This window comes from Myotis daubentonii, chromosome 5 (assembly GCF_963259705.1).
Source record: "Myotis daubentonii chromosome 5, mMyoDau2.1, whole genome shotgun sequence".
Classification (NCBI taxonomy): Eukaryota; Metazoa; Chordata; class Mammalia; order Chiroptera; family Vespertilionidae; genus Myotis; species Myotis daubentonii.
The window spans coordinates 18,665,901-18,693,788 of NC_081844.1; the positions used below are offsets into that span (position 1 = coordinate 18,665,901).

The window sequence follows — 27,888 nt, forward strand, 5'->3', positions numbered from 1 at the left end:
GAATCATAAACCATTGTCAACTTAAGTATATGGTCATTATTGATCTATGCAAAGCTTCTCCTCTTGGTAGATTTTTATTCCCTTTTTTTTTAAAAAAATGCTCTTCTTTGTTATCTTGGTGTTCATGCAAAAAGTGTGTTATTTTGTTTAGGACATATTGTAGCTTAAGAGCTATCTGTATTTCCTTTTCTGTGAATGTTTTGTTCATAACCGTTGCACATTCAGCTACTGGATTCTTAGGTTTTCTTTTTTCTATTGATTTGTGGGAGCTCTTTATATATTAAGGTAAGAAGTCCTTTACCTCTGTTTGAAAACTGTCTCTAAGTTTGGCATTTGCTTTTTGACCTTGCTTATGGTATTGTTGCCAGTACAGCTTTTAGAATAAAGCCCCAACTCCTCACTACAGTCCATAGAGCCCTGAATAGTCCATCTTTTGCCTCTCTGTCCTCATCTCCCTCCACTCTCTACCTCTATCACTCTGCTCCAGTCACGATGGTCTCCTTGCTGTTTCTCAAATGACCATGTTCCCTTTTGGAAGAGGATTTTTGCCTTTGTTGTTCCCTCTGCCTGAAACTCCTTTCCTTTCTTCCCCTCATCATCTAATTGATCCAACTTCTTTAGATGCCATCTGCCTCCTCTAGGAAGCCTTCCCTGACCACCTCCCAAGTACCATGTCTGTCTTATTCACCACTATCTCCCCAGCACCAAGCACAGTACACAGCTCATAACAGCTTCTCAGTAAGTACCCGGTGAGTGAATGAATGAAGAAAGTGTCAGGAGGCAACAGGCATGTTGAACTGTTAAAAATTTTTATTAAAATGTCCAAGAAGTACATTAATGTCCACAGTGTCAGATACCACAGACCCACAGAACACTGCAGCTCACAGCAAAACCAGTGGAACCCAAAGCTGTTCACACGCACACACACATGCCACACATGTGGCCCGCACAAACCCCAAAGAGAAAGACCAAAAGACAAACCACCCACTTTAGAAAATACCATAGTCCCCCCCCACCATGGAGCTGGGGTGGGGGCAGGGCAAGGGGCTGAGGGGGCCAAGGCAGGGAGCATAAACGAAGACACTCCCCAAAGGGTTGCATCTCCAGGCCCCCAACAAAGGAAAATTCTTTTGTGACATGGGTGACTGAAGATGTGTTAATTATTATTCTATTTTTTTTTAAACCAAGAATTATCAAAGCAAGAAGGCAAACCTATATCCCTGGGCTTTCTCAGTGATAACCATATGGTGGGGCAGTGGATAATGTGTATAGCAGGAAAGACTGAAGACCATGGTCAAGGATGAGGGCTCAATCTTTTTCTAAATCTGCCTGTGTGTGTGAGAGGGAGCACAATTATGTCTCAATTCTTTCCTCAATGCAGAGAGCAGTGTTTGGAGTCAGACAGAGGCAGAGCCAAATCCTTACTTCTGTCTTGACTGTGACTTGAAGCCAGTGCCTTTCTCTTATCTGAGCCTGATGGTTCCTACGTCAATGGGCTGTTGAGAAGATTCTAGGAAATAGTCAGTTATTAGCATGGTACCGACTCCAAAGTTGTCAACTATAATTATTACTTCCCAGGAGGGATATAGGCTCAGTCAACACATTCTTTTCTCTACCGAACCCTTCGATGGACCATATATTTGCTTATTTTTCTTTCCTGGAGAGTCAGTCTCCACTGTGGTTTTTAATACGAATCCACAGATTTTTACCAGACCGAAGGGGCTTAGAGTAGACAAAACATGGAGGAAAAGCTGTGGATCTTTCCTCCTAGAGATCAGGAAGCTGGTCTCGGCCTTCAGCTTGGAAAGTCCTTTCATAGGTTGCAGATTTGGGGGAGGAAGGCCAGCCGTTCTTTCCCACTTAAAAAAGCTTGAAAAAAACCAACTATGGCTTAGCCGGTTTGGCTCAGTGGATAGAGCATCGGCCTACGGACTGAAGGGTGCCGGGCTTGATTCTGGTCAAGGGCACATGCCCGGTTGCAGCTCAATTCCTAGTAGGGGGCGTGCAAAAGGCAGCCAATTAATGATTCTCTCTCATCATTGATGTTTCTATCTCTCTCTTCCCTTCCTCTCTGAAATCAATAAAAGTGTTATAAAAAAAAAACTATGAGAGAAAAATGTGTGTGTTTCAGTTTTAACACTATATCCCTCTACAACATGACTGCAGGTAGATGTCACTACTTCAATCTGTAAGCATTTCTAGTCTTCCAGGCAATGACGAGACAGGGCTGGGGTGGCGATAGGAGTGGGACCCAGGGCAGTGCACTAGCAATGTCTGCTTGAGGGATGGGTACGGGCACTGATCTAGAAAACCTGGCACCTCCTTGGTCCAGGAAGGAGGTTCTTCGTCTCCCTGAGAGATGGAGGGGGAAGAAATCTGGGCTTGTCAAGCCCTAAATATCCTCGTGTGTGTGTGTGTGTGTGTGTGTGTGTGTGAGACCACACATGCAGAACCACCAAACCTCAGCTCTGGGACAAGACCTGGGAGAATAAGCCATACCTTCCCGTCATTGCCCACATATTGCCCTGGCTATTCTGACCCCTAACTCTGAGGGTATGGAAGGAAGCTGTTCTAAAAACATCCCCAACATTCAGTACATAGGAGTTCAAGACTGTTTACCCACCAAGACCAAAGACTGAACTTGGGTTCAAGTCCAAGGTCATGGAAGAGCAGTTGTCAAGTTCAAGCGGTGTGCTTCCATGTAGTTTTTGATTCCCAACGCAGTCACTAAAGGCTTCAGGCTGCATTTAGGACATCCGACAATTTACAAAGCCTGGATCTGGCAGGAAAAGCAATTCCTTAGTGCAGACCCAAACAGACACTCTTGCACCCTCATCAAAGCCTGATCTCCACAACTGCCAATGAGCCTTGCCAACAAAAGACTAAACCAGTGCAGCAAAGAGTGATCTTTGCCAATTGTGCTTCCTTCCACTGAGATTCTCCCAGAGTCCAGCCTGACTAGAACCGGATTTTCAGACGCATGGCCACGCCTGCCAAGAGGACCTGTGTATGTAAGAAAGAGGAGAGAGGAGCTTTTTACAAAAGGTTGGGGAGGGGGCGTGGGGTTCAGGGGCTCCCGGGCCCTCTCGTTTCTCTCTAGGCTCTATCTTCCCAGGCGAAGGCCCCAGAGGAGGCGTGAGAAGGGGGTTGTGCTTTCGTTTGCCTGGTTCTTCAGCAGAAATTCCCCTCCTCCTTCTCCCAGTCCTCTGCCGGATGCTTCTTGTGTTTTCTGCGTTCCTTGTGTGATTTGTGGTGGCGGCGCTGGTGGTGATGTTGGTGGTGGTGATGGTGTCGCCGCATCCGATGGGACCTTCTGGCTGCAGGGAAATGAAGGAAGACAGGGAAGTAGCAAAAGGTGGTGAGAAGCAGTGGCCTGATGTAGCGGCCCTCCTCAGGGGGAAGGGAAACGGAGGAGACACCGGGCAAGCTGATCTTTATCTGCAAGGCTGTGTTATCAGGCAGACATTTACTCAAATCAATGCATATAGTCATCAGATGTTTCAATTGGAGACTACAGACACCTGGAAACGTGTTGGGTGGTCGGGGGTGGGGGGTGGGGGAGCCACCTACGTTTGGTGCAGACGATTTGGGGCCAGTCCCACTTGCCATTACTCTGGCACCGGATTATGGACACGTGGTGCTGGGTAAATCCTTCGTCGCACCGGTAGCGTACAGTGGCATGGACATTATACTTGGCCTTGCGGGCCCCGATGGGCGAAGCGTTCTCCACTGCTGGAGGGGGACCACACAGCACTGGGGACGGAGGAACCTCCAGTTAGGAGAGTGGCCATAGAGGGATGAATGGTTTCCTCTCTTGTTAGGAATGACACAGGTCCTGTGTCATTCAGGTCCTGCCCTTTGCCCAGCTGTGACCTCCCAGGGCGAGAAGTGATTGTGTCTGTCTCTTCCACCCAGACCTGGAGCCCCTTCCAGGCAGGAACCTGCTGGACACATCCCACCCCCTAATTCTTATGCATGACAGGGACGAAGGAGATGGGAGGTAAGAATAATTTGAGCAAATACAAGGAAGTAAGGATATGATAATTGGCAAAGAAATGGAAGCAAGAATGAACAAAAGTATAAGAGAAAGGTGGTCACAAGAATGCATGTAAATGTTTCCTTAATATGTAAAGAACGCTTGCAAATCAGTAAGACCAACAGGCCAATAGAAAATTAGGCAAGGGAGATGACCTGGCAAGCCACAGGCAAATAAATACAGATAAGTAGCCTATCAACATATGAACAGCTAGTCATTCTCAACCTTGAAGATGTGCGAACTACAATAACATTGAGACACTATTTTTTTCATCACTTATCAATGGTTCTCAACCTGTGGGTCGCGACCCCTTTGGGGGTCCAATGACCCTTTCACAAGGGTCGTCTAAGACCACTGGAAAACACATATATAATTACATATTGTTTTTGTGATTAATCACTATGCTTTAATTATGTTCAATTTGTAACAATGAAATTGGGGGTCACCACAACATGAGGAACTGTATTAAAGGGTCGTGGCATTAGGAAGGTTGAGAACCACTGACTTAGATGAACAAAAAATAGAAAGTTTGAGAATGCATCAAGTTGTCAAGGATGGGAAAAATGGGCCCTCTCATACAGTGCTGGAGATTGAAAATCGGCTGACTCTTACATTTACACACTTAAAAAACTCATGAACGCATGAATGTGAGCCACAGGAGGGAAAGGGGGCAGGGGGGCAACGTACCTGTGCCCTTCTTACAGACATAGGGGAGGTTGTAGTTGCAGGGGACGTCGTTCCAGCGCCCACTTTCATGTGCCACCATCACCACACAATCCTCCCCGCCCGCGAAGAAATTGTCTGGCTGGTTCTCTCTCCAGTTCTCATATTGCTGCAGAAACGTGGAGCAGGAAGGGGGTGCTCAGGGAACCAGCACCTTGCCTCAGACTCTGGCACTGTCCACTGTGGGGCTCCCCTGGGCAGACCACTCAAACCCTTAGGGACTCAGTCTTTCTATCTCTAGAATGGGCACTGTCTGCCTGCCCTGCGGGTGACTGCCAGTGCGACTTGAGTCACCCCTCCTCTGGCTGGGAGGCTGCTGTGCCGTCTTCCCTCATGCCCCTGCCCCCTGTCTTGCTCCCTAATAGCCTGTTTCCAATATGGGTCACTCACTGTTAGATAAACGGTTGAACAAAAGGTGACCTCAGCCTGGAAGTCCATGATGGCTTCCCTGAGGAGGCAACAGAGAGCTGAAGACTCAGGGAAAAGAATGATGCAGGCAGAGAACAAGCAGAGGAAACAGCTAGTGCCACGGCCAGAGGCAGGACTAAGCTTGTCCTGTTTGAGGAGTGGGATAGAGGCCGGGGCGTTGAAGGTCTTGATGGAGGTGGGTGTGGTCAGAGGGTGGGCAGGGCCAGTTCTTGGGGTAGAGGAGAAGAGGTGGACTCTTTTTCAATTACGGTGAAATACACGTAACAAAATTTACCATTTTAATACTTTTTTGGGGGGGTTAATCCTCACTTGAGGATATTTTTTTGTATGTTTTTATTGATTTCAGAGCGAGGAAGGGAGAGAGAGAGAAAAATAAAATAATGATGAGAGAGAATCATTGATCGGCTATCTCCTGCACGCCCCCTACTGGGGATTGAGCCTGCAACCCGGGCATGTGCCCTGACCGGGAATCGAACTGTGACCTCCTGGTTCGTGGGCCGACGTCAACCACTGAGCCACACTGGCTAGGCTCAAGGATATTTTTTCATTGGTTTTTTAGACAGAGTGGAAGGGAGCAGCGAGGGGGAGGAGAGAGAAAGAAACTTGGGAGCAGTGAGGGGAGGAGTGAGAAAGAAAGAAACCTGGATGTGGGAGAGACACATCCATTGGTTGCCAGGAATTGAACGTGTAACCCAGGTACGTGCCCTTGACCCTTAGGTGTGCAGACGGACGCTCTAACCACTGAACACACCAGCCAGGACTCATTTTAATAATTTTTAAGTGTTCAGTTCATTGCCATTAATTAGGATCCACAAAGTTGTACAACCATCACCACTGTCTGTTGCCAGAACTTTTTCATCACACCAAACAGTAACTCCCCATCTCCCCTTCCCCCGCCCCTGGCAACCACAAATCCACTTCCTGTCTATATGTATTTGCCTGTTCTGGATATTTCATATAAATGGAATCATACAATATGTGTCCTTTTAGGTCTGGCTTCTTTCTTAGATCACCCTTTTTTATTTTTCGTTCATTTTGAGAGAGAAAGAGAAATAGAGAGAGAGAGAGAAACATTGATTTGTTGTTCCACTTATCTGTGTATTCATTGGTTGCTTCTTGTATGTGCCCTGACTGGGGATTGAACCTGAAATCTTGGTGTATCAGAACGACACTCTAATCAACTGAGCTACCTGGCCACGTCTGGCTTCTCTCACTGAGCATCATGTTTTCAAATCTTATCCACATTATCATGTGTGTCAGTGCTTCACTCCTTTTTTCATTGTATTTGTTTGCTCGGACCACATTTTGTGTGTGTATTCATCTGATGATGGACATTTGGGTTGCTCCTTTTGGCAATTATGACTAGTGCCGCTGTGAACAGGTGTGTACCAGTATCTGAGTCCCTGCTTTCACTTCCTTTGGGCACATACCTAGGAGTGGAATTGCTGGGTCCTGTGTGAATTCTATGTTTAACTTTTTGAGAACCTGCCAGACTGTTTCGCATGAGGAGGTGGGTCTTTATCTTGAGAACCATGGGGGAGTCTGACAGGGCTTGAAGCAGGGAGAATCTTGATCTGATGTATGGTTTTTATTTTATTTTATTTTTTAAATATATGTTTATTGATTTCAGAGAGGAAGGGAGAGGGAGAGAGAGATAGAAACATCAATGATGGGAGAATCATTGATCGGCTGCCTCCTGCATGGTCCCCACTGGGGATCAAGCCCATAACCCGGGCATGTGCCCTCGACTAGAATCGAACCTGGGACCCTTCAGTCTGCAGGCCAACACTCTAGCCACTGAGCCAAACCAGCCAGGGCTGATGTATAGTTTTTAAAAGGTCCCCATGGTCAAGGTTTCCCTCAGGGTGTTGAAAATATTCTGGAACCAGATAGAGATGGTGGTTGCACAATGTTGTGAATATACTAAATGCCACTGAATTATACACTTGATTAATAATAATATTATTAATGATTAATATTAAAAATGATTAATTTTATTATGTGAATTTTACCTCAATTTTTAAAAAATTGAGGTAGAGGGGCACCCCTGGTCACCAGGTAGAGGGGCAGGGGTGTAGGTAGCAAGTGTGTGTGTGTGGGGGGGGGGCTGCTGCAGGGGTCCCCGTGGAGACCGAGCAGGCAGGGGCACGTAGGGAAATGGGAGTTCCTCAGAGCCTATGGCTGAAGGAGGACCAGGCGATAGAGTAACGGAGTTGTCCCCGTCCTGGGTTCCCAGCTTCAGTCCCAGGTGGATGGGCCTCTACCTGGCTGGGAAGTCGAGTGCTTTCGGGCTTCACTAAAGCTCACTTGCCACTCCAGACCTCTGACGGCTCATTTGCATAAGAGGGTGACGTGAAGCCAGAGCAAAGGGCATGGGGCTCACCCATACCCCGCTGTTGTAGGTGGGCCCCCAGTCAGCAGCCTGGTAGCAGAGACCCAGGCTCCCGCCACTCACCAGCCCTGTGTTGTCCGTCCACTGGAAATCCCTCTCCACGATCCTGTCATTCAGGCCAATCCACGTGTTTTCACGCCCAAAGCCTGCGGGTTGGGGGGTTTTCAGGACTGGGTGCCTGCCTCTCCCCAGTGCCTAGGCTGCCAGCTGGGGGTGGAGGGGAGCACCCAGCCCTTCCTTTGCCTGGAGGTGGCCTGGAGGGGAAAGGGGATGGAGGTGGAAGAATGGAGGTGGGGCAGGAGCCAAAGGCCAGAGGTGGGGGGAGGACCCAGACTCTCCCTCAGCCTGGGCACAGGCTGGAGGCCAGGTCCCCCATTTCCCAGCAGCCTGGGGCTCTGGCTGCTCTCTACCCTGGGGGTGGGGATGGGGCACAGAAAACACTTATTTGGCACTTGCTTTGCCACAAATATGTGGCTTAAACAAATGGCCAGAGTAAGGCATTAACAAAGACCGTCGTATCTTCGCAGAAATGACAGTAAGGGACAGGAAAGCCCACGGTGGCTCTAGACAGGGCAGCGGTGAGACCCAGTGGACCAGGTAGTCACTGAGGACAGAGGAAGGAGAGGAGGATATTTGATTGACATGAGGAAGAAGAAACGAGTGACCCAGGGAATGAACAAATGAAAGAATTAGGAGATGGGGGTGGGGAGTGTGGCCACGCCCAGGGCTGGGCCCCTCCAGGAGTCACAGATGCTGTGACTGGTCAGATGCTTCGGAGCAGGGGCCTCTGGAAACTGCAACTGCCCAGCGAGATGGAGAACAGTGTCCTGAGATATTTCTGAGGACAGTTCCCACCCATGTATGTTTCCCCAATGAAGTCTTTTAAAAGAAAAAAGAAAAAAGAATTAGGGGATGGGATAGGGGAAATGTGAATACATGGATGGATGCACAGACGGTAGAAAGGATAATGAATGAATCAGTAAATGCCGGATTTAATTAATGTGACACTCTTCCTAGGTCTCTGCACAGCTCCTGGCTCATTTTATCCCACACATCACAGATGCTTCTCCTCGCCCTCTACCCCCTGGCCATTTAATTTGTCATCAGCATACTTAGGACCAGCTAAATTATAGTACAGACGTCGTTAATTAGATATTTACTCCCCCACAAGAATGTTATTCCCCGAGGACGGGACAATGTGCATCTTGCTCGCTGCTGTGTCCCAGAGCAAGTGCTTGGTAAATACATGATGAATGAACGAATGAATACAGTGAATGTATGAATTAACAAATGAATAAACAGACATGGGAATTATTAAGTGGCCATGGCTTGCACTAATGAACACAGTTTCAGAAAGGTGGTGTCTTCAGGATCCTGGGGACTTCCCTGGCAAAAAGGACCGCAGGGCCACCCTGACCACCCCAGAGTCCCTACTGTTAATGAAGTTGTGTTCCTCAGGTGAGTGGATGCTGGTCAGGTGGCCAGCTCGGCGGCGACAGTCCCTCTCGGCATCCTCCCACGCCCGCCGATGGGCAAAGTACCGGTAGCAGTGGCCCTGGAACTTGTGCCAGCCGCGGTCACAGCCCTCCGTGTCTGGGAAGCAGGAAGGGAGTGTGAGGGGCGCTGTCCTTGGCCTGAGAAGTCTGCCCTGCTGGCATGAACACAGCCAGTCTACCAGAGAGAGGGCCTATCCAAGGTCATTGTGGGGCTAGGTCACCCCTTTCTCTGGGCCAATCCCCACCCCGGAGGCTCTCTCTCCCCCTTTCAGCTCCCCCTCCCATATTCACTTCTTTTCTTTGCTTCTGGAAGCGATTCAACGGGAAGGTCTTTACACCCATCCCCTCCCCTCCCACCTCTGATGTCTCCTCTCATCTGCAGGGCCACACCCTCAGTGTGGACCTGGGAACTCGGGAAATGATCTCAGAAAGGCCTAACATTTCCCTCCTGGCAAAGGGCTCACATAGACATTTCTCCCAAAGAGATAGACAAATCACCAGGAAGCACATGAAAAGATCATTAGCCATTAGGAAATGCAAATCAAAACCACAATGAGACAACACTTCACACCCACTAGGCTGGCTACTAGTATAATTTTCAAACGGGAAAATCACAAGTGCTGGTGAGGATGTGGAGACGCTGGAACCCCGTACACTGCCGGGGGGAATGTAAAATGGGCAGCCACTGTTGGAAACAGTCTCATGGCTCCTCAAACAGGTAAACATAGAATTACCATGTGACCCAGTCGTTCCACTTCTAGGTATAAACCAAAAAGAGTGGGGGGTGGGGGGGTGGAAGAATAGAAAACAGGTCTTCTGCCCTGGCTGGTGGCTCAGTTGGCTGGGCGTTGCCCCATGCACCAAAAGGTTGCCGGTTTGATTCTGGTCAGGGCACACCCCCAGGTTGTGGGTTGCAGGCTTGATCTTCAGTAGGGGGCGTGCAGGAGGCAGCCAATTGATGTTTTGCTCTCACGTTGATGTTTCTTTCTCTCTCCCCTGTCCCCCTCTCTCTCAAATCAATAAAAATATTTTTAAAGAGAAAACGTATTCTAACAAAAACCTGTACATGCATGTTCATAGCAGTACTATTTATATTAGCTTCCAGGGGAAAGCAACCCAAATTACCACCAATTGATGAATTGATCAGCAAAACGGTCTATCCATACCATGAATGTTTTTCAGCCACAAAAAAGAATTTAGCACTGACATATGCTACATGTGGGCTAACCTCAAAAACATGATACTGAGGAGAAGAAGCCAGACACATAATGTGTGATTCCATTTATCTGAAATGTCCCGAACAGGCAAATCCACAAAGACAGAAACAGATTAGTGGTTGCCAGGGTTGGGTAGATGGGGAGTGAAGAGTGACTAGTAATGGGGCAGGGTCTCCTTTTAAACTGAGGGAAATATGTTGGAACTTGCTAGAGGTGGTGGCTGTAAAACGTTGCAAATGTACTGAATTCCTTTTGACGTGTTCACTCTAAAAGGGTTAATTCTATGTTAGGTGGATGTTATCTAAAAACAAAACAGTTTGCCTCCCACAGTTTGCCTATTGGACTCACAGTCATGGAACCAGAGCTGGAGGCTGTGGCCCGGCACCCACCTCCCTCCTGTTTCTGGGGTCTCAGCAGAGACTCACCTTTCTCACAGAGGCTGCCCCCATAGCTTGGGAGGCAAAGGCAGATGAAGGCGTTGACCTCATCGATGCAGGTACCTCCATTCTCACAGGGACTGGAGACACAGTCGTCGATGTCTGGAGGGGAGAAGGAGCGGCTGAGTCAGAGGTCAGCCTCCCCACAGGCAACCCTTGGCTCCCAGGCCCCACAGGAAACCAGGCAGAAGATGGGGCCATGACCCTCCCAGCCATCCTGGATCTAAGTGCATCCATCCTGGTCTGCACAAATGGCTCCTCGCCTCTCGAGGTGGAGAGGGTGGAGCCTCGCATAACTTAGCATTAATGAGAGCAGATGTCACTGAGTTGGCTGGGGCCAGGGTGTGCAGAGCATTCCACCTGACTCCAGAACAATGAAGGTTATACTCTTGCCAACAGACCTAGAGAATGTCGAAGCTCCAGGGTCTTTTTGGAATGTGGAACCTAGGGAAACTGGGTTCCAGAGCATTTGCAAGGAACAGGGAGTCAGAAAACTGTAGAGACAGCTATCCAGTTGAACTCCCTCTTCTACCACCCCTGTGTAGACAGTGCTTGAGGCATGTACCACTTTCACTCTCTGAGACCCAGTTGTTGTTTTTGCAGTGTTAATAATAATGGCACCTCCTCAAAGGTGGTTATGAGTGGAGAGTCAATGGAAGAGCTCGAGAATTTATATCATTGCCCAGCCAGCGTGGCTCAGTGGTTGAGTGTCAATCTATGAACCAGGAGGTCACGGTTCTATTCCCGGTCATGGTACATGCCCGGGTTTCGGGCCCCATCCCCAGTGGGGGTGCATGCAGGAGGCAGCAGATCAATGATTCTCTCTCATCATTGATGTTTCTATCTCTTATTCCCTCTCCCTTCCTCTCTGAAATCAATAAAAACATATTTAAAATAAAAATTTAATATCATTTATATTTATTGCTATATTTCTATTACTGATATAGTTGTGAAGGTTGTGAAATTGATGAGATGATGAACAGAGCTCAAGAAATTGTATTATTTATATTTATTGTTCTAATTTCATAATTTGTCATATTTCTTATGTTGGGGTTTGGGGCTAGTATCCAACTGTTCTGCTGGTGGTACCTACACCCCTGCCCACCAGGAAAGGGTAGGATTCCTGGAGCCCTTGGAAGGAAGGAGCCTAAACCTTACCATCCCTTTGCCCTCCTTTACCCCTGCTTGGTAGTAATGGGAGGCAGCACATCAGAGCCTCAGCCCCCAGGATGAGAGCTCAGTGGCTGGTGCTGGGGCGGATTTACTGGATCCAAGGAGTGGGGAGGGCAGGAAGCTCTGCAGCCAGCATTGGTGAGCCCTGCGTACTCATGGGGTTGACTGCTGTGGTGAACAAACAAACCCCAGGGCTCTGGAGTCAGACATCCAGCTTCTGATCCCGAGTCGGGGGCACTCACCGATCTCACAGTTCTCCCCAGCAAAGCCCTGGTCACAGCTGCAGCCATAGACGGTGCCATTGGCTCTACAGGTGCCCCCGTGTAGGCAAGGGTTGTTCTCGCAGGGATCCGAGGGGGCTGCAGGGCAGACAGGCAGTTCAGGGGGCAGTCAGAACAGCAGATCTGCCCTCCTAGAATCCTGACCTCAGGCACCCGAGGGCCTCTGGCTCGGGCCCTCTCTGTGGAGTCCCCTCTATGACTTCCCGGTAGGTCATCACCACCTTCCTCTCACGTGCTTCTGTGACAAGTTTACTCCTTCCAGAGATTGCTCCCAAAGCATCTGTGGGCTGCCCTGCCGTGAAAAGTTCTTTCTCTGACTGAACTGGAATGGGCTTCCCAAAGCTTCTCTTAAAAAGTCATGTTCCAGCCCTAGCCAGTTAGGCTCAGTGGATAGAGCGTTGGCCTGCGGACTGAAGGGTCCCAGGTTCGATTCCGGTCAAGGGCACATGCCCAGGTTGTGGGCTCAATCTCCAGTAGAGGCCGTGCAGGAGGCAGCCAATCAATGACTCCCTCTCATCACTGATGCTTCTATCTCTCTCTCCCTCTCCCTTCCTCTCTGAAATCGATATATATATATTTTAAGTCATCTTCTAGAACATGGATTTAAGTGCCCTCCCTGACTTGTCCTTTCCTTCTGGACATACTCTGCTGGCCATTGTATTTCTCACAGTTTGGAGCACAGAAGTGGACATAAGGTTCTAGAATCTAGATGGTGGGATATGAACAGCATTAGGGAATCAACATCTCCTTCATTTGGGTTCAGCCTCTTTTGATGTAGTTTCAGTCGTGACATTGTGGAGAGTTTATGGATTATAGTGGTCATAACCATGGACTTTGGAGTCAGAGAGTTTAGCTCAATCCCTGGCTCTGCCCCTCACTCGGGGACCCTAGGCAAATTGCTTCTCTGAATTTCAGTTGCCTCATCTACAAAATGGAAATAAAAATAGTTCACCTCTCTCAGTCCTCACCATAAAGCCATATCTGGCTCTGTGTATATTAGTCTGGGGCCTCTTGAGGGGTCTCAGCATTCACCAGGCACCCAGGGTGCGTTTAGGAATGTGGGTCCCTGTCCCCCTCTCCCATTTCCCCCATCAGCTGGGTTTCCCTGGAGAAAGGAGGATCTCCCCTCCCCATCTCAGGGACCCAGATGCCTTGGTGGGTGTTCTCCACTCTAACGACTGGAACCCCCAGCCAACCCCCTTCCCTTGTCAGGGCACCCACCACTTCCACCGCACAGACACTAGAACTGAGGTCCAGAGAAGGGAAGGGCTTGGTTCAGTGCTGCATAGTGGGACAATACAAGAGCCAAAACTGGCTTCCTGTTTAAGGCCCTCTTTCCGGCCCCTATAACCTAGAATTTGTTTCTATTTTGGGCTTCTCTAGAGCCTCACAAGAAACTGAGGTGGCAATAAGCTGTCACCAATTCCTAGGTCTCCTGGCCTCCACTCTCACCCTCAACAGGCTATTCTCCCCAGAGCTGCCAAGGGAGCCTATGTAAACCTGAGTCAAGTCATGTCCCTCCTCTGCCTAGATCCTTCCATGGCTCCCCATTGCCCTCAGGGGACAGGCGAAGCCCTCACTGCTACCCACAGGGCCCTGGGAGATCTGCCTAACATCCCCCTGCCCTACCTCTTGCTCTCTCCCTCGCTCACTCTGCTCCAGCCACACTGACCTTGCTGTTCTTACATGCCAGGCAGGGTTCTGTCTCAGGGCCTTTACATAGACTGTTCCCTTTGCCTGGAACACTCTTTCCCCAGATTTCTGCATTGGCTCCTCCCTCACCTCCTTCAGGCTTGCTTGAATGTCATCTGCAAGGAGAGGCCTTTCTGATTCCCCTTCCAGAAACCGCTCCCTGGCATCTCCCACCCCTTGTTTCACGTGTCTCTTTGCCCAATCACTATATATATATAATGATTTCAGAGAGGAAGGGAGAGGGAGAGAGAGATAGAAACATCAATGATGAGAGAGAATCATTAATCGGCTGCCTCCTGCACGCCCCCCACTGGGGATCGAGCCCACAACCTGGGCATGTGCCCCTGATCAGGATTGAACCCGGGACCCTTCAGTCCACAGGCTGACACTCTATCCACTGAGCCAAACCAGCGGGCTGCCCAATCACTTTCTGACCTCCAATATCACTTAGCTATTTATTAGGATCACTGTTATGTGTTTGTGCCTCCCCCAGAGCGATGATGTTCCACATAGCAGCCAAATATAGCTTTTAAGTCTAAATTAATTAAAAGCAAATGAAAGTACAAATGTAGTTCCTCAGTCTCACTAGCCGCTTTCAAGGGCTTAGTAGCCATGTGGGGCTGGTTGCTGGTGTATTAGACAGCATAGCTCCAGAGCGTTTCCATCATTGGGCAAGTTCTAGGGTGCTGCTCTAGAAGGCCAGCTTCCAGAGGACAAGTGACTTGGCCTCAGCCTGGGGCCTGGCACATAGCCGGCACTTAGTAATTGCTTGCTAACTGAATGAAGGTAGCTGCTGGCCTTCCTACAGGGACAGAGGCCGATCCCTGGGGTGGTGGCATGTGCCCCCAGGGGTTGCCAGAGGGGCCTGTGGCTGTGTCTGTCCTGTGTGTGCACATGCACAAGACTGCCAGGCATGGGAATATGTGAGCCCTGCCAGGTGACCCGAGCTGCCGACAGCTGCCCACGGACTGGCGGTGACTCAGTCGCTCACTGGTGCTGCATTTATTTTTGGCTTCATTAGCATTTCTGCAGCAAGCCTAGGGTGGCTAGGCACCCAGATCCCCTTCCCCCCACCTTAGCTCTGCCTGCCTCTCTCTAACCCTACTGCCACTGGCTCCAAGGCAGACCCGAACAGGCTTCCCTTTGCACCGCTCTGCATGGTCTACCTCCCACCTCTCGGACTCCCCTTTTCTAGCTCCTTTGACATTGAACCTCCTTCCTGCTGCCCATCGCCTACAGCTAGTCTCTTCTCTGCTCCCTCCAGAGCAAGTTAACAAAAACTGCCCCAAACCTCAGGGTTGTGTGTGTGTGTGTGTGTGTGTGTGTGTGTGTGTGTGTGTTACGCCAATGAAATACATGTTGTACAGCCTAGTGGTTGAGAGAGACCATGTTGTTAGTTGGCCTGATTCAAACCTCATCCTTAACAGTCCCAGCTGCATGATTCTGCACAAGTCACTAGACCGCCCTGTGCCTCAGTCTCCCCATGCTAAAGTAAAGTCATCTAGAACTTGTTCCACAAGGACATTAAAAGGATCGATCAAGATGATTCCAGCAAAGTGCTCAAGCAAGCCAAGTACGTGGGCAGTCACCAATAAGCATCAGCCTTTATCAATTCATGTATCCGTGTCTGCCTGCCTCCTGAGCATCTAAGAAAAGAAAATCTAGCCCAGAGGTGACAGGGTTGGTGACAAAACTCTGTACCTGCTATTCCCATCATGCACACTTTGCCTTCAAAAAAGAAAGCAAGTGTAAAACCAATTGTGTTAATAAGTGTTTTTGCAACTAAAAAAAAAAAAAAAAGAGCCTTTTCATTAGATGCTGGTGTTTTTAAAAGCTCATTTGACCAAAAAAAAACCCCCAAAAAAAACACCCAAAAACGCTCAATATGCAGGACATAAGAAAAGGCCTGGGCCGGCCAGCGTGACTCAATGGTTGAGTGTGGACCTAAACCAGGAGACCATGGTTCAATTCCCGGTCAGGTCATATGCCCAAGTTGTGAGCCCTATCCCAAGTGGGGGGCATGCAGGAGGCAGCTGATCAATAATTCTCTCTCACCATTGATGTTTCTATCTCTTTCTCCCTCTCCCTTCCTCAATAAAAAAATACATTTCTTTGGAAAAAAAAAAAGGGGGGGTCAGAATTTGCAGGAGAGCTTCGGGCAGACCTGGCTCCAGGAGAACAGGCTGGTAGCTTTTTCTAGATTCTGCTGAGCAAAGAGCAGCTGAGGCGTATGCAGACTTGGGTTCCCTCTGAAGTCTGGCCACTGACTAGCTGGTAGTGACATTCCTCCCTGAGTGTCAGTTTGCTGTCTATACCACTAGGCTGTACAATACTCCAACCCCTTCCCAGTGCCCACTTTTCCTGTGGCTCAAGGTCCCCCAGAAAATGCACCACTGAATCCCACTATGCCTCCTCCATCCAGCTCCGCCTGGGGTGGGGTATCTGTGTCTAACTCTGTCTTTCCCAGACTGGGGCACCACTGAAGGCCGGCCCCCAGCATTGTACAGCACTGTCTGGCTCTGTGTGGCCATGAACATGAGTTGTTAATTGAACCAAAATCCAACTCCACTCAACACCTCATCATTCCCCCATCCCTCACTGTGCCTTAAAACACATCAACTTGTTCTCCAACCTTTGCCCAGGCTGGTGCCTCTGCCAGAAACATCTTTTCCGTAACTCAACTCACCTGACAAATTCCCACCTACGATGTTATTCCTGCTAGAAACCTTCCCGGGCCCCCGGGAACAACCCCTTTTCCCTACCCTGAGCTCCCCTGGCCCCTGGTCCCCAAGCCCTGACCACAGTGGGCTGAATGAGGCCACAAAATTTGAACTCACTCTGCTCTGCGCTCCCATCTGCAGGGGCCCCTGGCAGGGCCGGCTCCTCTCCGCTCGATGCCTCCTCCACACCGGCACTTCCTGCAAGGACCTCCAGCGCAGACTTGTCCAGGCCCCGAGGGGCAGGCAGCAGAGTGCTGGGGGAGTCCCATAGCACCGTTGGATCCCCTGAGGACACTGACGCAGGCTCGTCCATGCTGGCCACTGTAGGTGTCCAAGGAGGAAGCGTGGGATCGCCCAGGGGGATGCCCTCATGCGGAGGGGCCCAGGCTTCCAGTGTTCCCTGGGTCACCACCTGGCCCTCTGGCTCTGGGTGGGGTTGGGAGCTGGAAGAGTCCATGGTGGACGTGGCCAGGACCCCACCCTTGTCCCCCTGGTCCAGGGACACGAGGGACGTCACCACATTCGTATCCACAGCCACTTGAGGGCTCATGGTGGGGCGTTCAGCTCCTTCAACCATGAGGGATCCAGATTCCCAAATCCTACCAGCATCACTGGGGTCCACTGTGGCTGTATCCGTGGGACCCTGTGTACCTCCTTCATCTGTAGCAGCCCAAGGCTCCAAACTCAGGGAAACTCTGGGGTTCCCCGACGGTGCAGAGGGGGTGTGGGGGTCCAGCTCTGTGATGTGCAGTGAGGGGCTCGTGCCCTGCGCCTCTTGCACAGGGGCCTGTGAGCTGGAAGTGGGAATCTCTGCTGTGTAGAGGACCCCATACGCAGACCCTGAGATTCCTCTCCCTCCCGTGGGCTCAGTTGCCATCTCTGTGAGGGTGAAATCTGCTGCCACATTCCAATCCACAGAAGCCTGTGGGCTGGATCTGGGGTGCTCAGCTTTGTTGAGTCCAGTGGGGCTGGTCCCCCCAATTTCTCCAAAGTCTGCCCTGGGGGCATTAGGACTGGCTCTGGTTTGTGTGTCCGTGGCTACTTGTGAGAGGGCTGTGGGACTTCCTGCTCTGTGGTCACTAAATGTCAGGAACATGGCCTCTTGATCTTGTCCTGTCAGGCCCAAGGAGGGGGGCAAGGAATACATCTCTGGATGGATGGGGTCCTGGGGACCAGCCTGGGTCTCTGAGGCCAGGGAAGGTAGGGCAGAGGGCATGGCCTCACTGTGACCCTTAACCCCATTGGTCTGGGTAGGGAGGGGTGTAGGATGTGGTAGGAGCCACACTTTGGGAGCACGAAGCATGGCCATGACAGGGAGGTCTAGAGAAGTGACCATGGGGGACGCCTCCCAGGGGACACTACTGGGATCTTCTGAGGGGCTGGGAGCCAGAGCCGTGGCCTCTGAGGGGGACCAGGGAAGTTTGAGAGTATCAAGCCTCACACTGGGGCCCTTGGCTTCCTCCAACTCGAGGCCAAAGGCCCTGCTGGGGCCTGGGATGCTGGGTGGCACCACTGTTGGGGGCCACAGCCAGGGCTCTGGGGGGCTCCTGCCACCAGGGGAACCTGCAACAATATCAACAATAATAATTATCTCTCAGCGCTCCTTCCGGTGAGTGTTTCCTTGGTTTAGCCTGGGGAGGAGAGGGCTTCTAAGGCCCGGGGACCCAGCAGGGGTTCAGAGCCTCCTCCCCGTCCCCCTGACACCCACTCATGTCCCACCTCCTCCTGGGACCCCACTCACCAGCTCCAGGCACATCCACTTCATTGGACAGCACAGCCCAGGGGCTTTGGCTCCTGTCGCTCCCAAAGGAGCCTGTGGCTCCGGTGGCCAGGGCAGGCTCCACATGATTCCCAGCAGCCTCTGGGGCGGGAGGCTGGGCACTGACCTCAAGCCTTCCCTCCAGCCCTTGCTGGGATTCCTGTTCTTGGAAGTGGCGCCCGTTCAACCCTTTAAAGCGATTCCGCCTCTTGGGCTTGAGGTTGGCTGGAGTCGCCTTGCTGTGCGTGCCAGCTGAAGTGCCTTCCTCCAGGCTGCTGGAGAATGGGGCCGTGGTGCTCAGCCACACCTCCTTAGCCTCCAGGGAAGGCCTTGAGGCTAGTGTGGGAACCCCAGGGGCGGGGCTGGGGGTCTCTTGAGACTCCTGCTTCTCTGCCAAGATCACAGGCTCTTCCTCCCCACTCGACAGCAGCGGCTCCTGGAAGTCAGGGGTGACCACTTCCCCTTCCCCCAAGCTGGGCTCCAGTTCTCTGGCTGGAGGCCCTTCTGCCGATAGAATCTCCCCCTCATCCCCAGATGAGGGGGTCTCTGGGTCTCCATGTTGTGGAGTAGGGTAATGAGCTGTGGTAGAAAGTAGAAGAGGTTGTATTAGGCTCAGGGGCTGGGAAGTTCTTCTTGAAGTCTACCCACATTCTAGCACACTGCCATATAGACCTGTCTCTCTGTGACCCTCTATCTCTCTGGGTGGTTTCTGGAATACCCCAGAAGGAGAGAGCGTGGTGCAAAGTTATTATCCCCACTGTTCAGGCTTGCACCCACTGAAGGGTCAAGAGACAGCTTAGCTCATGGTGAAGCTCAGGTGCAGAAAGCGCCTAATGGGCGTGGCCTTTTTACAAAGGGACGCGGTCCCCTTACATGGAAGACTTAACTCTTTTTTTTTTTTTTTTTGAGACTTAACTCTTCTGAGTTGAGGTTTGCAGCTTGAGGCTGTGGCTCCACCCCAAGTGCAAGGGTCATCCCTGGTCTGGTCCCTGGGAATGTGGCCTGGCCCAGGGGCGTGGCTAGCCGAGGTATCTCTTCTCAAAGGGCGCTTCCGGGCGTGGTTCCAGGTAAGAAACGCTCCCTACAGGGACGCGTCTTTCCGGGACCTCAGGACTACCGCCCACCTCCTAGAGCTTCCAGCCAGAGCTGGGGTCCGTTCTAACGCCCAGCGTGGCTCCAGGGAAAAGCCTGTCTCCGGGGCATGGCCTTCACCCGGGGTGTGGCTTATCGCGGTGCAGGTCCTCCGCGTCCCTCCCTGCCCCGATTCCGCCTCCACCAGCAAGCAAAGCTCCCGGGGCGTGGCCTTGACTGGGGTGCGAGCCCTTGGGCAAGGCCATCAGGGACGCACCCTCGGGGGCTGGACCTCCAGGGACACACTCCCCCGGGCGTGGCCCCCCGCGCACCTCGGAAGCAGTAGGCGTCGAAGCGCGCTCCAGGGGCCGGGAAGCCAGTGCGGTTGGCGAAGCGGTAGACGGTGCGCACTCCCGGGGAGGGGCCCCCGCAGCGCCGGCGCGGCGTCTGGATCGGGTAGCGCACGCTGCCGTCGGCCAGCCAGCCCGGGTCGCACTGGTCCAGGCCCTCGTGCCAGGCCAGGTGCAGCTGGCCCACGGAGGCCAGCGCTGCGCCCTGGCGGCGGCACTGGGCACGAGCGCCAGCCAGGGTCAGCCGGCGGGCTGGGCCCACGTAGAAGACTTCGCCTGTGGGAAGGCAGGCGCCGGAAGGGGTGAGCAGAGGTCAGGCGGGCCTAGGGGACCCTACCTGGAGCCCACCCGGGAAGGGGGGCTCGCTCCAAATAAGAGGCCGCTTTAACTCCTTTTTACAAATGTGGCATTTCGGGCTTCAGAGAGAGGGAGGGGCTCGGTAAGGGGTGGTAGGAAGGAGGAGAGGGGCAGAGGGGGATAGTGAGGGGGAGAGGCTCAGGGCCTCAGAGAGGGAAGAGGTGCAGATCGAGGGAAGGGGCACCGAGAAGGAGAGGGGCTCAGGGAGGGGAGGAGAGCTCAGGGCAGGGGTGGGCCCACGTCTTGGCTGCAGGTTTAAAGGATGAGGATTAGGAGGGATGGGGGTTGGGGAAGGTAACGGGCTCAGGGAAGGGAAGGGTCCTGTCAGCCCCAGACTTACCCCCCAGCTCACGGGCAAAGCAATACACATCATAGAGTTCCTGTGGGTCGCGCCTCCCATAGCTCCTCACCCCTGGAAGGCTGCTACGGTCACCATAGCAACCAGGACGGGACTGGGTGATAGGATACCTGACAAGACAAGGTTGTGTGCTCCTGGGGCCCCCAAAAACCATCTTTCCCCAGAGGCTAGCTCTCCATTTCCCCACCCTGCGCACCCCCTCACCGAACAGTGCGGTCAGAGAGCCACCCCGCATCACAGTTGTCAAAGCCATCCTCAAAGGCAGCCTGCAGGTGCCGTGGGGCTGCAATGGTGGCTGAGCTGAGACGACAGGCCTCTTGGGCCTGGACAAAGGTCAGTGCATAGCGATCCTGGGCTGCCCGGTAGTGGAACACAACACCTGTGAAGGGACATCCAGAATAGGGGACCGATTTATTCAGAAATCTTTAAGAACAGACCTCCTTCTGCAGAATGCCCTCCCCCTCCCCCCGTTAGTCTGATAATAATAGAACTGCTGCCCTACACTGCCCTTCACTCAGCACCAGACGTGACACTAGGGGCAGTGGTGGGGATGAGACTGATATGCCCCCTTTTCACAGATGAGGAAGCTGTTAGCAATGGCCATAAAGGACTAGAATTTGTCAAATATTTACTATGTAAAAAGCATTTATAAGCATTATCTCATTGAAATTAAGGCTCAGAGAGGTTCAGTGACACGGCCATGGTCACACAGCCAGTTTGAGGCAGAGCCAGAATTCATATCCTGGAAGATCTGACTCCAACGATAGCATTCTTCATGCCCATGGTTAGGCCCAGGAGGTGACAGGAGGTATGAAGAAGAGTGAGAGAGATCCTGCCATTTTAGGAATTAAGTACATGCATTGATAGGGGAATCACTGGCAGCAATGGAAGATCTAATGTGGTTATTGCCCAGCTTAGACATGGAGGCTTAGAGGGCTTCCTGGAGGAGGTGACATGTAAGTCAGGATGGGAAGCCCATTATTGAACGGACTTTCTGTGACTCAGATTCTGATTTAGGGATGAAAGAAGTGGTTGAGCCAGATACAGGAATGAAACATTTTGCTCCATCTTATTAAACTGGGAGCCCCTAGAGCAGTGATGGCGAACCTGTGACACGCGTGTCAGAGGTGACACGCGAACTCATTATTTTGGTTGATTTTTCTTTGTTAAATGGCATTTAAATATATAAAATAAATATCAGAAATATAAATCTTTGTTTTACTGTGGTTGCAGATATCAAAAAATTTCTATATGTGACACGACACCAGAGTTAAGTTAGGGTTTTTCAAAATGCTGACACGCCGAGCTCAAAAGGTTCGCCATCACTGGCCTAGAAGGTGGCAGCTGCATCTCAGTCATGACAGTGTCCCTAGCACCAGGCTGGCATGTGGGAGGTGCCCAATTAATATTTCTTAGGTGATATTCACTGGGTGACCTCCTCCCCTCCCCGCCTTGACCCTTCCCCTGCCCTCAACTGACCGGTCACCTCCAGGGATACCAGGTTCTGCTCATCCTCGATGCCTCTCACCACCTGGCAGCGGTAGAGCCCGGAGTCGCTGGCCCTCAGGGGCCCCAGAAGCAGCGTGCCGTTGGCCCGGTGCTGGGGATAGGCGGGCAGAGACACACGTCCCTGCCAACCCTTGGCCACTCTAACCACGTTGTTCTTGGCCACCAGGATGGGCAAGTCCTGCCATTGGCCTGATGCAGTGTGCACCTTGGTCCACTTGATCCGAGGGGCTTCTCCAGCGGCACTCGGCCGTGGCCACAGGGTGAAGAAGCAGGGCAGGGCCACCAGCTCCGCCAGTGCAGCTCGCACAGAACCAGACCCCACCTTCTGCATGCGGAGCCCCTTCTCAGCAGCAGCCGTGGCAACAGCAGTGGTGTCCTGTGTGCCTGGGGGGCGGGGGGGGGGAGAGGCCTAACTCAGAGGCAAGGACCAGCAGAGACTTTCCCTCGCTTTATAGGTAGGGAGACACAGGCCAGAGAGATCTGCACCCCAATCTGTGAGCAGCAGAGGAGGAATGGGGTCAAATCCCTTCGTAATTCTGCCTCCACTCAGAGTCCAGGTCCCTGAGGCCAGTGACTCTGTGTCACTGACTCCCTGTGTGACCTTGGGAAAGTCACTGTGCTTCTCTGAGACACGGTTTCCCCAGAAGTTAAGGGAGAGGTAGCCATTGGGAGAGACATGGTGTAGCAGAGAACCTTCTATGGAACAGGCACTTTATAGATAGCAAGCAGCCATCTGATTTTCATAACTATCTGCAGAGGTAGCCATATGTCATCATCCTCTTTTTTTTGGGGGGGGGGTATGTGAGGAAACTGAGGCTCAGAGACATTATGGTACTTTCCCATGGCCACAGAGCAATTCAGGAGGCATTTCTAAAGCCTGGGCTTTTGACCACCCCTGGGGAGATGCCAGCGAGATGAACACAGACCTTTATTTCTATTGCCCTGTCCATGACAGACATCACTAATCCATGTGCACACGATTCTCATTCCTTCCTCTTTCCTCCCTCCTCCTTCCCCCATTCCCTCTCCCTTCTCTGCTCTTTTTCCTTTCTCCCTCCCTTCCTCCCCCTCCTTTTTTTTTCTCTCTCTCTAACTCATCATAGCAAAATGGTGAGAGGCAGAAACCTCCAGCTTTTGCTGGCAATGACTAAAAATAACCTCTCAGGTGTCTTGTTGGCTTTTGACTGTTCAAAGACCTTTTTCATCTATTCTCGTTTTATTCTCCACACTAAGCCAGGGAACCAGCAGGAAAAGACTCTTGAGTTAAAAAGCGCTGCCCTATCTTGTCCAGACCCCAACCTCTCCCACCACACAGGCCCACTCACCCTGTTCCCCATCCACCAAGAGCAGTATCTGGAGCACCAGGAGGCCCGAGGCCCAGAGAGGCATGGCCCCCATCCTGGACCTGGATCAAGAAAGAGAGGGAGGGAGGGGTGAACACAACCCCCCCCGAGAGTTGGCATGGAAAAACTAATCCGCTCTACAGGTCTGGAAACTGGGACTCAGGCAGGCCAGTGTGTCATTCAGAGTTGCACAGGCAGCAAGCAAGGGCAGAGCCAGAATCCAAACCCAGCACCAGCTGACTTCAGAATCCCAGCAGTGATGTCTCATGGTCAGAAGTATGGATGCTGGGGTGAATCAGAACCTGGAGTTGTCTCTGTGTCTGTTCCTTGCTGTGTGACCTTGAGCAAATAACTTAGCTTCTCTGTGTCTCAGTTTCTTCGTACGTCAGATCAGGTACTTGAAAGGAATAGATGAGTCGATACATTTAAAATGCTTAGAACTGCCTGGCATGAAAGAGTAAATTTCAGCTATTATTATTATTATTATCGTTAACCTTAACAGAGGCAAGATCAAAATCCCATTTTTCAAGTTGGCCTCCTCATTTAGACTTGGGGGGAGGGGGAGCTCCTAAAGGGCAGCAGCCAGTCCCAATCTGCCTGGGGTCCCCAGTCCTGGCAACAGGCTGGCCTCCAAGCCAGCCTTTAATCTGGGTTTTCTGAAGGACATGATTCTCAGCTTCAAGTCCAGGATTTGATTGTCGCCAAGATTCTATTCTTGGTTTCTGGGATTTTTGAGGTCCTGCCAAGTCTCAGCTGGAGGATGGGCCTTGCCCTGCCCACCCTCCCCTCCCCTCCCCCTCATCTCACACTGCCTGGCAAAGATGCCTCCTGGGTCCACAAAGACTCCAGCATGGGTCCAGCCTTCTACAGGGTGGTGGCCCGTGGGCGTAAAGTGGACAATTATTGCATGTGAACTGTAAGCAAGGCCAATTCCAAGCACTGGGACACAGCAGTGGCCTCCCTGACCTCACATTCTTCCAGAGGCTGGAAACCCCGGGAAGGACGCCCCTCTGGACAGACTTGCCAGGGCTCAGGAGGTGGGGGCAGATGGGGAGTTAGAGCATCACCTACAAACCCAGCCTTGCACCTCTCTCCAATAAAATAATAACCCTGAAAGGGAAGAGTGGGTGGAGTCCAGATGAGGGCTGTGGGGGAGAGCTGGCCCCCTCCAGAAGGCCCTTCCCAGCTACCAGAGGCCTCTGATGGGAGGCTGGACCGGGACCTGTCCGTGGTGCTGAACTCATCAGTGCCCACTTTGTCTTCTTGCGATGGGGCTCAGAGAGGGCTAGCGGTTTGCTTAGGGCTGCACAGCAAGGGAGAGGCCAGGCATTGGGACCTGTGGCTGGGTATTAGAGGGTGGGGCAGGATTCTGGGATACACTTGCCCCAGGAGGGTCTTAGGAGGGGGCTAGTTCTGAGAATCCCCCCCCCCTCTCACACACACACACATTATGGTGAAGAGCTCATACTATATCCAGATGACAGGGCTTCAAGCCCTGCCTTTGTTCTCTACACGTTACATGACCCTACACAGACTGCTTTATCACTCTGTGCCTCAGTTTCCCCACTTGTAAAATGGGGATTATGCATCATGGACCTCAGGTAGTTACTGTGAGGATAGGATGAGTTAAGACATGTGAATTCCTAGAAATGGTGAATTAAAAAACAGTTGTTTTGTGCACAAAGTCTCATGTACATGCTCAAATATACAGAGGTCGTCCAACATGGTGACAGACACAGTTTCAGGTGCACTTCCCCCAACACACATGACCTCCCACACACACTCAGTTACCTCTACTTGCACCCTCACACACCCACACCATTTCTCTTAAAATATCTCTCCCAGGGCCTTCAGAGGTGAGCATTTACAAAACTGTCTGGGGCTTGTCACCTCATCAATAATACATGAACCTCATGCATATGCAAGTAGGGGTTTGCAGGGGGGGGGGTGGCAGGAGGAAGAGGGGTGTGTGTATATGTGTGTCCATCCCTTCTCACAACCACCTTCTGTCTCAGTAGACACTGAGTGAGGGTGAGTTTGCCAGTGGGCATTTGTGTGTGTTAGTGCCTGGGTGTGCTGTGTCCAGGTGAGGATATCCATGAGGTTTGCCCTGTAGTATGTGGACTTGTGCGCAGGTCCCTAGAAGCTCTGTGCATTGGGTGGAGCAGAGAGGACACCCTGTGGTCTCTGGATGTGTGGGTCTGAGTGCCCCTTGGCAGGGAGTCAGGGCGTATATGAGTACATAGGTGTGATCATGGAACGCCTCAGAGGAGAAAAGAAACCAGCTCAATACATCATCCCAGGCTGCCCCTTCTGGACCGAACTCCCCGCCAGTGTCTCCCCTTTCCAATTCTGCACACAGACCACATCTCGAACCCCCACACCCCGGTCCACACTGTCAATCACATGGAGAGGAACGTTGTTGTACACACGGGACACAAACACAGCCATACACCCCAGACTCAGAGCCCAGGAGAGAGAAAGAGCCACACACACACACACACACACACACACAGATTCACAATGACATTAACAAAGAGAGACAATATGGGCACTGACAAGGCAGGCAGACGTCTTCTGCACAAAGACACACACCCATATTCTCAGGCTCCCCACATAAACCCCTTGTTGAGGCCACATCGTTAGACACAGCTCCTCACACACACACATGGCAATGCCAGCCCCTGGCCCAGCCCAGGTTGGATAACGGTGGCTTTGGTGACTGATGGGCACACATCATTTTGCCACCTGGTGTTGTGGCCCCTGGCACGAGTTTCCAGACAAAGACAATCTGTCACATTAGACTCACAGAGGATCCCAGACACCCTCCCCGCCCCCCCCCCCCGCCGGGTACATACCCTCTCCTAGCAGGAGGTAGACACACACAAAGCCCCCACCTCCTGGGGGGTCATCTTACATGTGGGAGTGGCCAGAAGTAAGAGAGGCTGCTGGGTTCTGGGGTCCCATGGTCTGCCCACCCTTCTTCCCTGCCCTTCCCCCAAGTCCCCCGCTGGGGCCCAGCGCCAACCCTCTCCTCAGCCTGGCTGTCTCCCATTAATGCTATTGAAAGGAACAAAGCCCTGTGCACAGGGATGGGGGTTGCTGCTGCCCAGGCTGGGGCTGGGGTCCCAGCCCCCTACTTCCTAGCAGTTGTGCCTCCAAACCCAACGAGGACTTCCACATGCAACCATATGGACAGATGGAACTGAAGGGTGAGGCAAGGGTCCGTGCCTGGCTGCGAGGACACCGTCAGATATGGAGGTGCTTGTGGCAGCCCCTCATGGAACTGGTGCCCCTCACCGGTCCTGGGGATCCGTAACTTGTACTTTCGGGGGCTCTGATCCAGTATTCACCTGGGAAACCCAATTTGCTCCCTGGGAGAGGGACAGCACCCCGACTCCAGGTCTGAGGGAACAACAGGGACCACCTTGGGATGGGGCCCCCAGAGCATTCTCCCTGAGTCAGGATGTGTTGCTAGGACATGGGCCAAAAGGACAGGACACTGCGGGGCACTCCTTCCCCTTGGTCTCAGTGCAGACCCTGCCATCAGGCTAAGACTGATATGGGGCCCCTTCCCGCTGCGGTCCAGCCTGGCACCCTTCATTCATCTGCAAATTGGGAATCCCCACTTAAAATCCTGGGGTGGCTCAGCTCAGACACTGGGGTGCCCTGTCTCAGAGTCCCCACACAGCCTCTCGGTGTCCCCCTCTTCTCTCTAGACTCGGTGTCCCTCCTCTGGCCTTGGTTCCCAGTGCCCCCTCCCCAATTCTGAGACCCACGCCTAACCAGGCCCCTTCCCCACCAAGGGATCAGTTCCGGATTCCCTAGACAGCCTTACCCCCAAATCCCAGCTCCTCTGACATTCCCAAGCCCCCTCCCAGTTTGGGTTTCCTCCCCAGCCCAGGGTTCCCTTTCTCCCTTCCCCGGAGCCCCCTCCCCATTCTGGGGGCGTCTCTCCGATCCCAGGCTCCCTCCCCAATCCCGAGGACCTCTCCCCCAGCCTAGCCCATTCCCTGCGACGGACCCCCACCTGGCTCCTAGCTCGGATGCATCCCGGGGCGGTCGCCCGCCCGGCACAAAGGACGCTCAGCTTGGCTCAGACGCGCCAGGTCCAGCCCCTGCGCCCTGCGCTCCGCTCACCCCAGCACAGCCTCAGCGCTTATAAAGGGGCCGCGGGGCTGTTCTGCGCATGCGCCCATGCCAGCCCGAGGCCTCCGGCTGCGAGAGGGAGGAGCCCCCTCAGACTAAAACTCCCTCCCCATTCCTTCCACTGCTTGCCCCACCCTGGGGAAGACTGCGCTTCACTTTCCCCCCAGGAGCCAAGTTCAGTGTCTCCAGAAGTTCCATGGTGGGCATGCCCCATGCACAGATGGGGAAACTGAGCCCCAGGGACACAAAGTTACTCCCAAGGTCACGTGGAGGGGGAGGACGAGCTGGGATTCTAACCCTGGCCCGCCTGACTCTCCAGGGCTCATGCTTGAAGCAGTTTTGATTAGTTACTATTTTACTCCGTTTAAAGAGAGGAAGCCGAGACTCAGAGAGTAA

At 52.3% G+C, this 27,888-nt stretch overlaps 1 protein-coding gene across 3 annotated transcripts; it reads right to left on the minus strand.

Moving 5' to 3' along the window:
- Positions 1-792: 792 nt before the first annotated feature.
- Positions 793-27,458, minus strand: NCAN (neurocan). Of its 3 annotated transcripts, XM_059696096.1 has the most exons (15): positions 27,374-27,458; positions 23,326-23,405; positions 21,971-22,384; positions 20,696-20,870; positions 20,474-20,601; positions 19,759-20,052; positions 18,338-18,934; positions 16,714-18,159; positions 12,146-12,262; positions 10,719-10,832; positions 9,015-9,173; positions 7,644-7,726; positions 4,724-4,868; positions 3,571-3,753; positions 793-3,317 (listed from the first exon to the last, which is right to left on the minus strand). In XM_059696096.1, exons 2-15 carry the CDS (start codon positions 23,396-23,398, stop codon positions 3,172-3,174), a joined length of 4,074 nt encoding a protein of 1,357 aa, XP_059552079.1. In that variant the 5' UTR covers positions 23,399-23,405; positions 27,374-27,458; the 3' UTR covers positions 793-3,171. The 3 variants fall into 3 exon arrangements, with proteins under 3 accessions (XP_059552079.1, XP_059552080.1, XP_059552081.1); XM_059696097.1 differs by lacking the exon at positions 27,374-27,458 and having other exon boundaries at positions 23,326-23,759; XM_059696098.1 differs by lacking the exons at positions 793-3,317; positions 3,571-3,753; positions 4,724-4,868; positions 7,644-7,726 and having other exon boundaries at positions 8,573-9,173.
- Between the last annotated feature and the right edge of the window lie 430 nt (positions 27,459-27,888).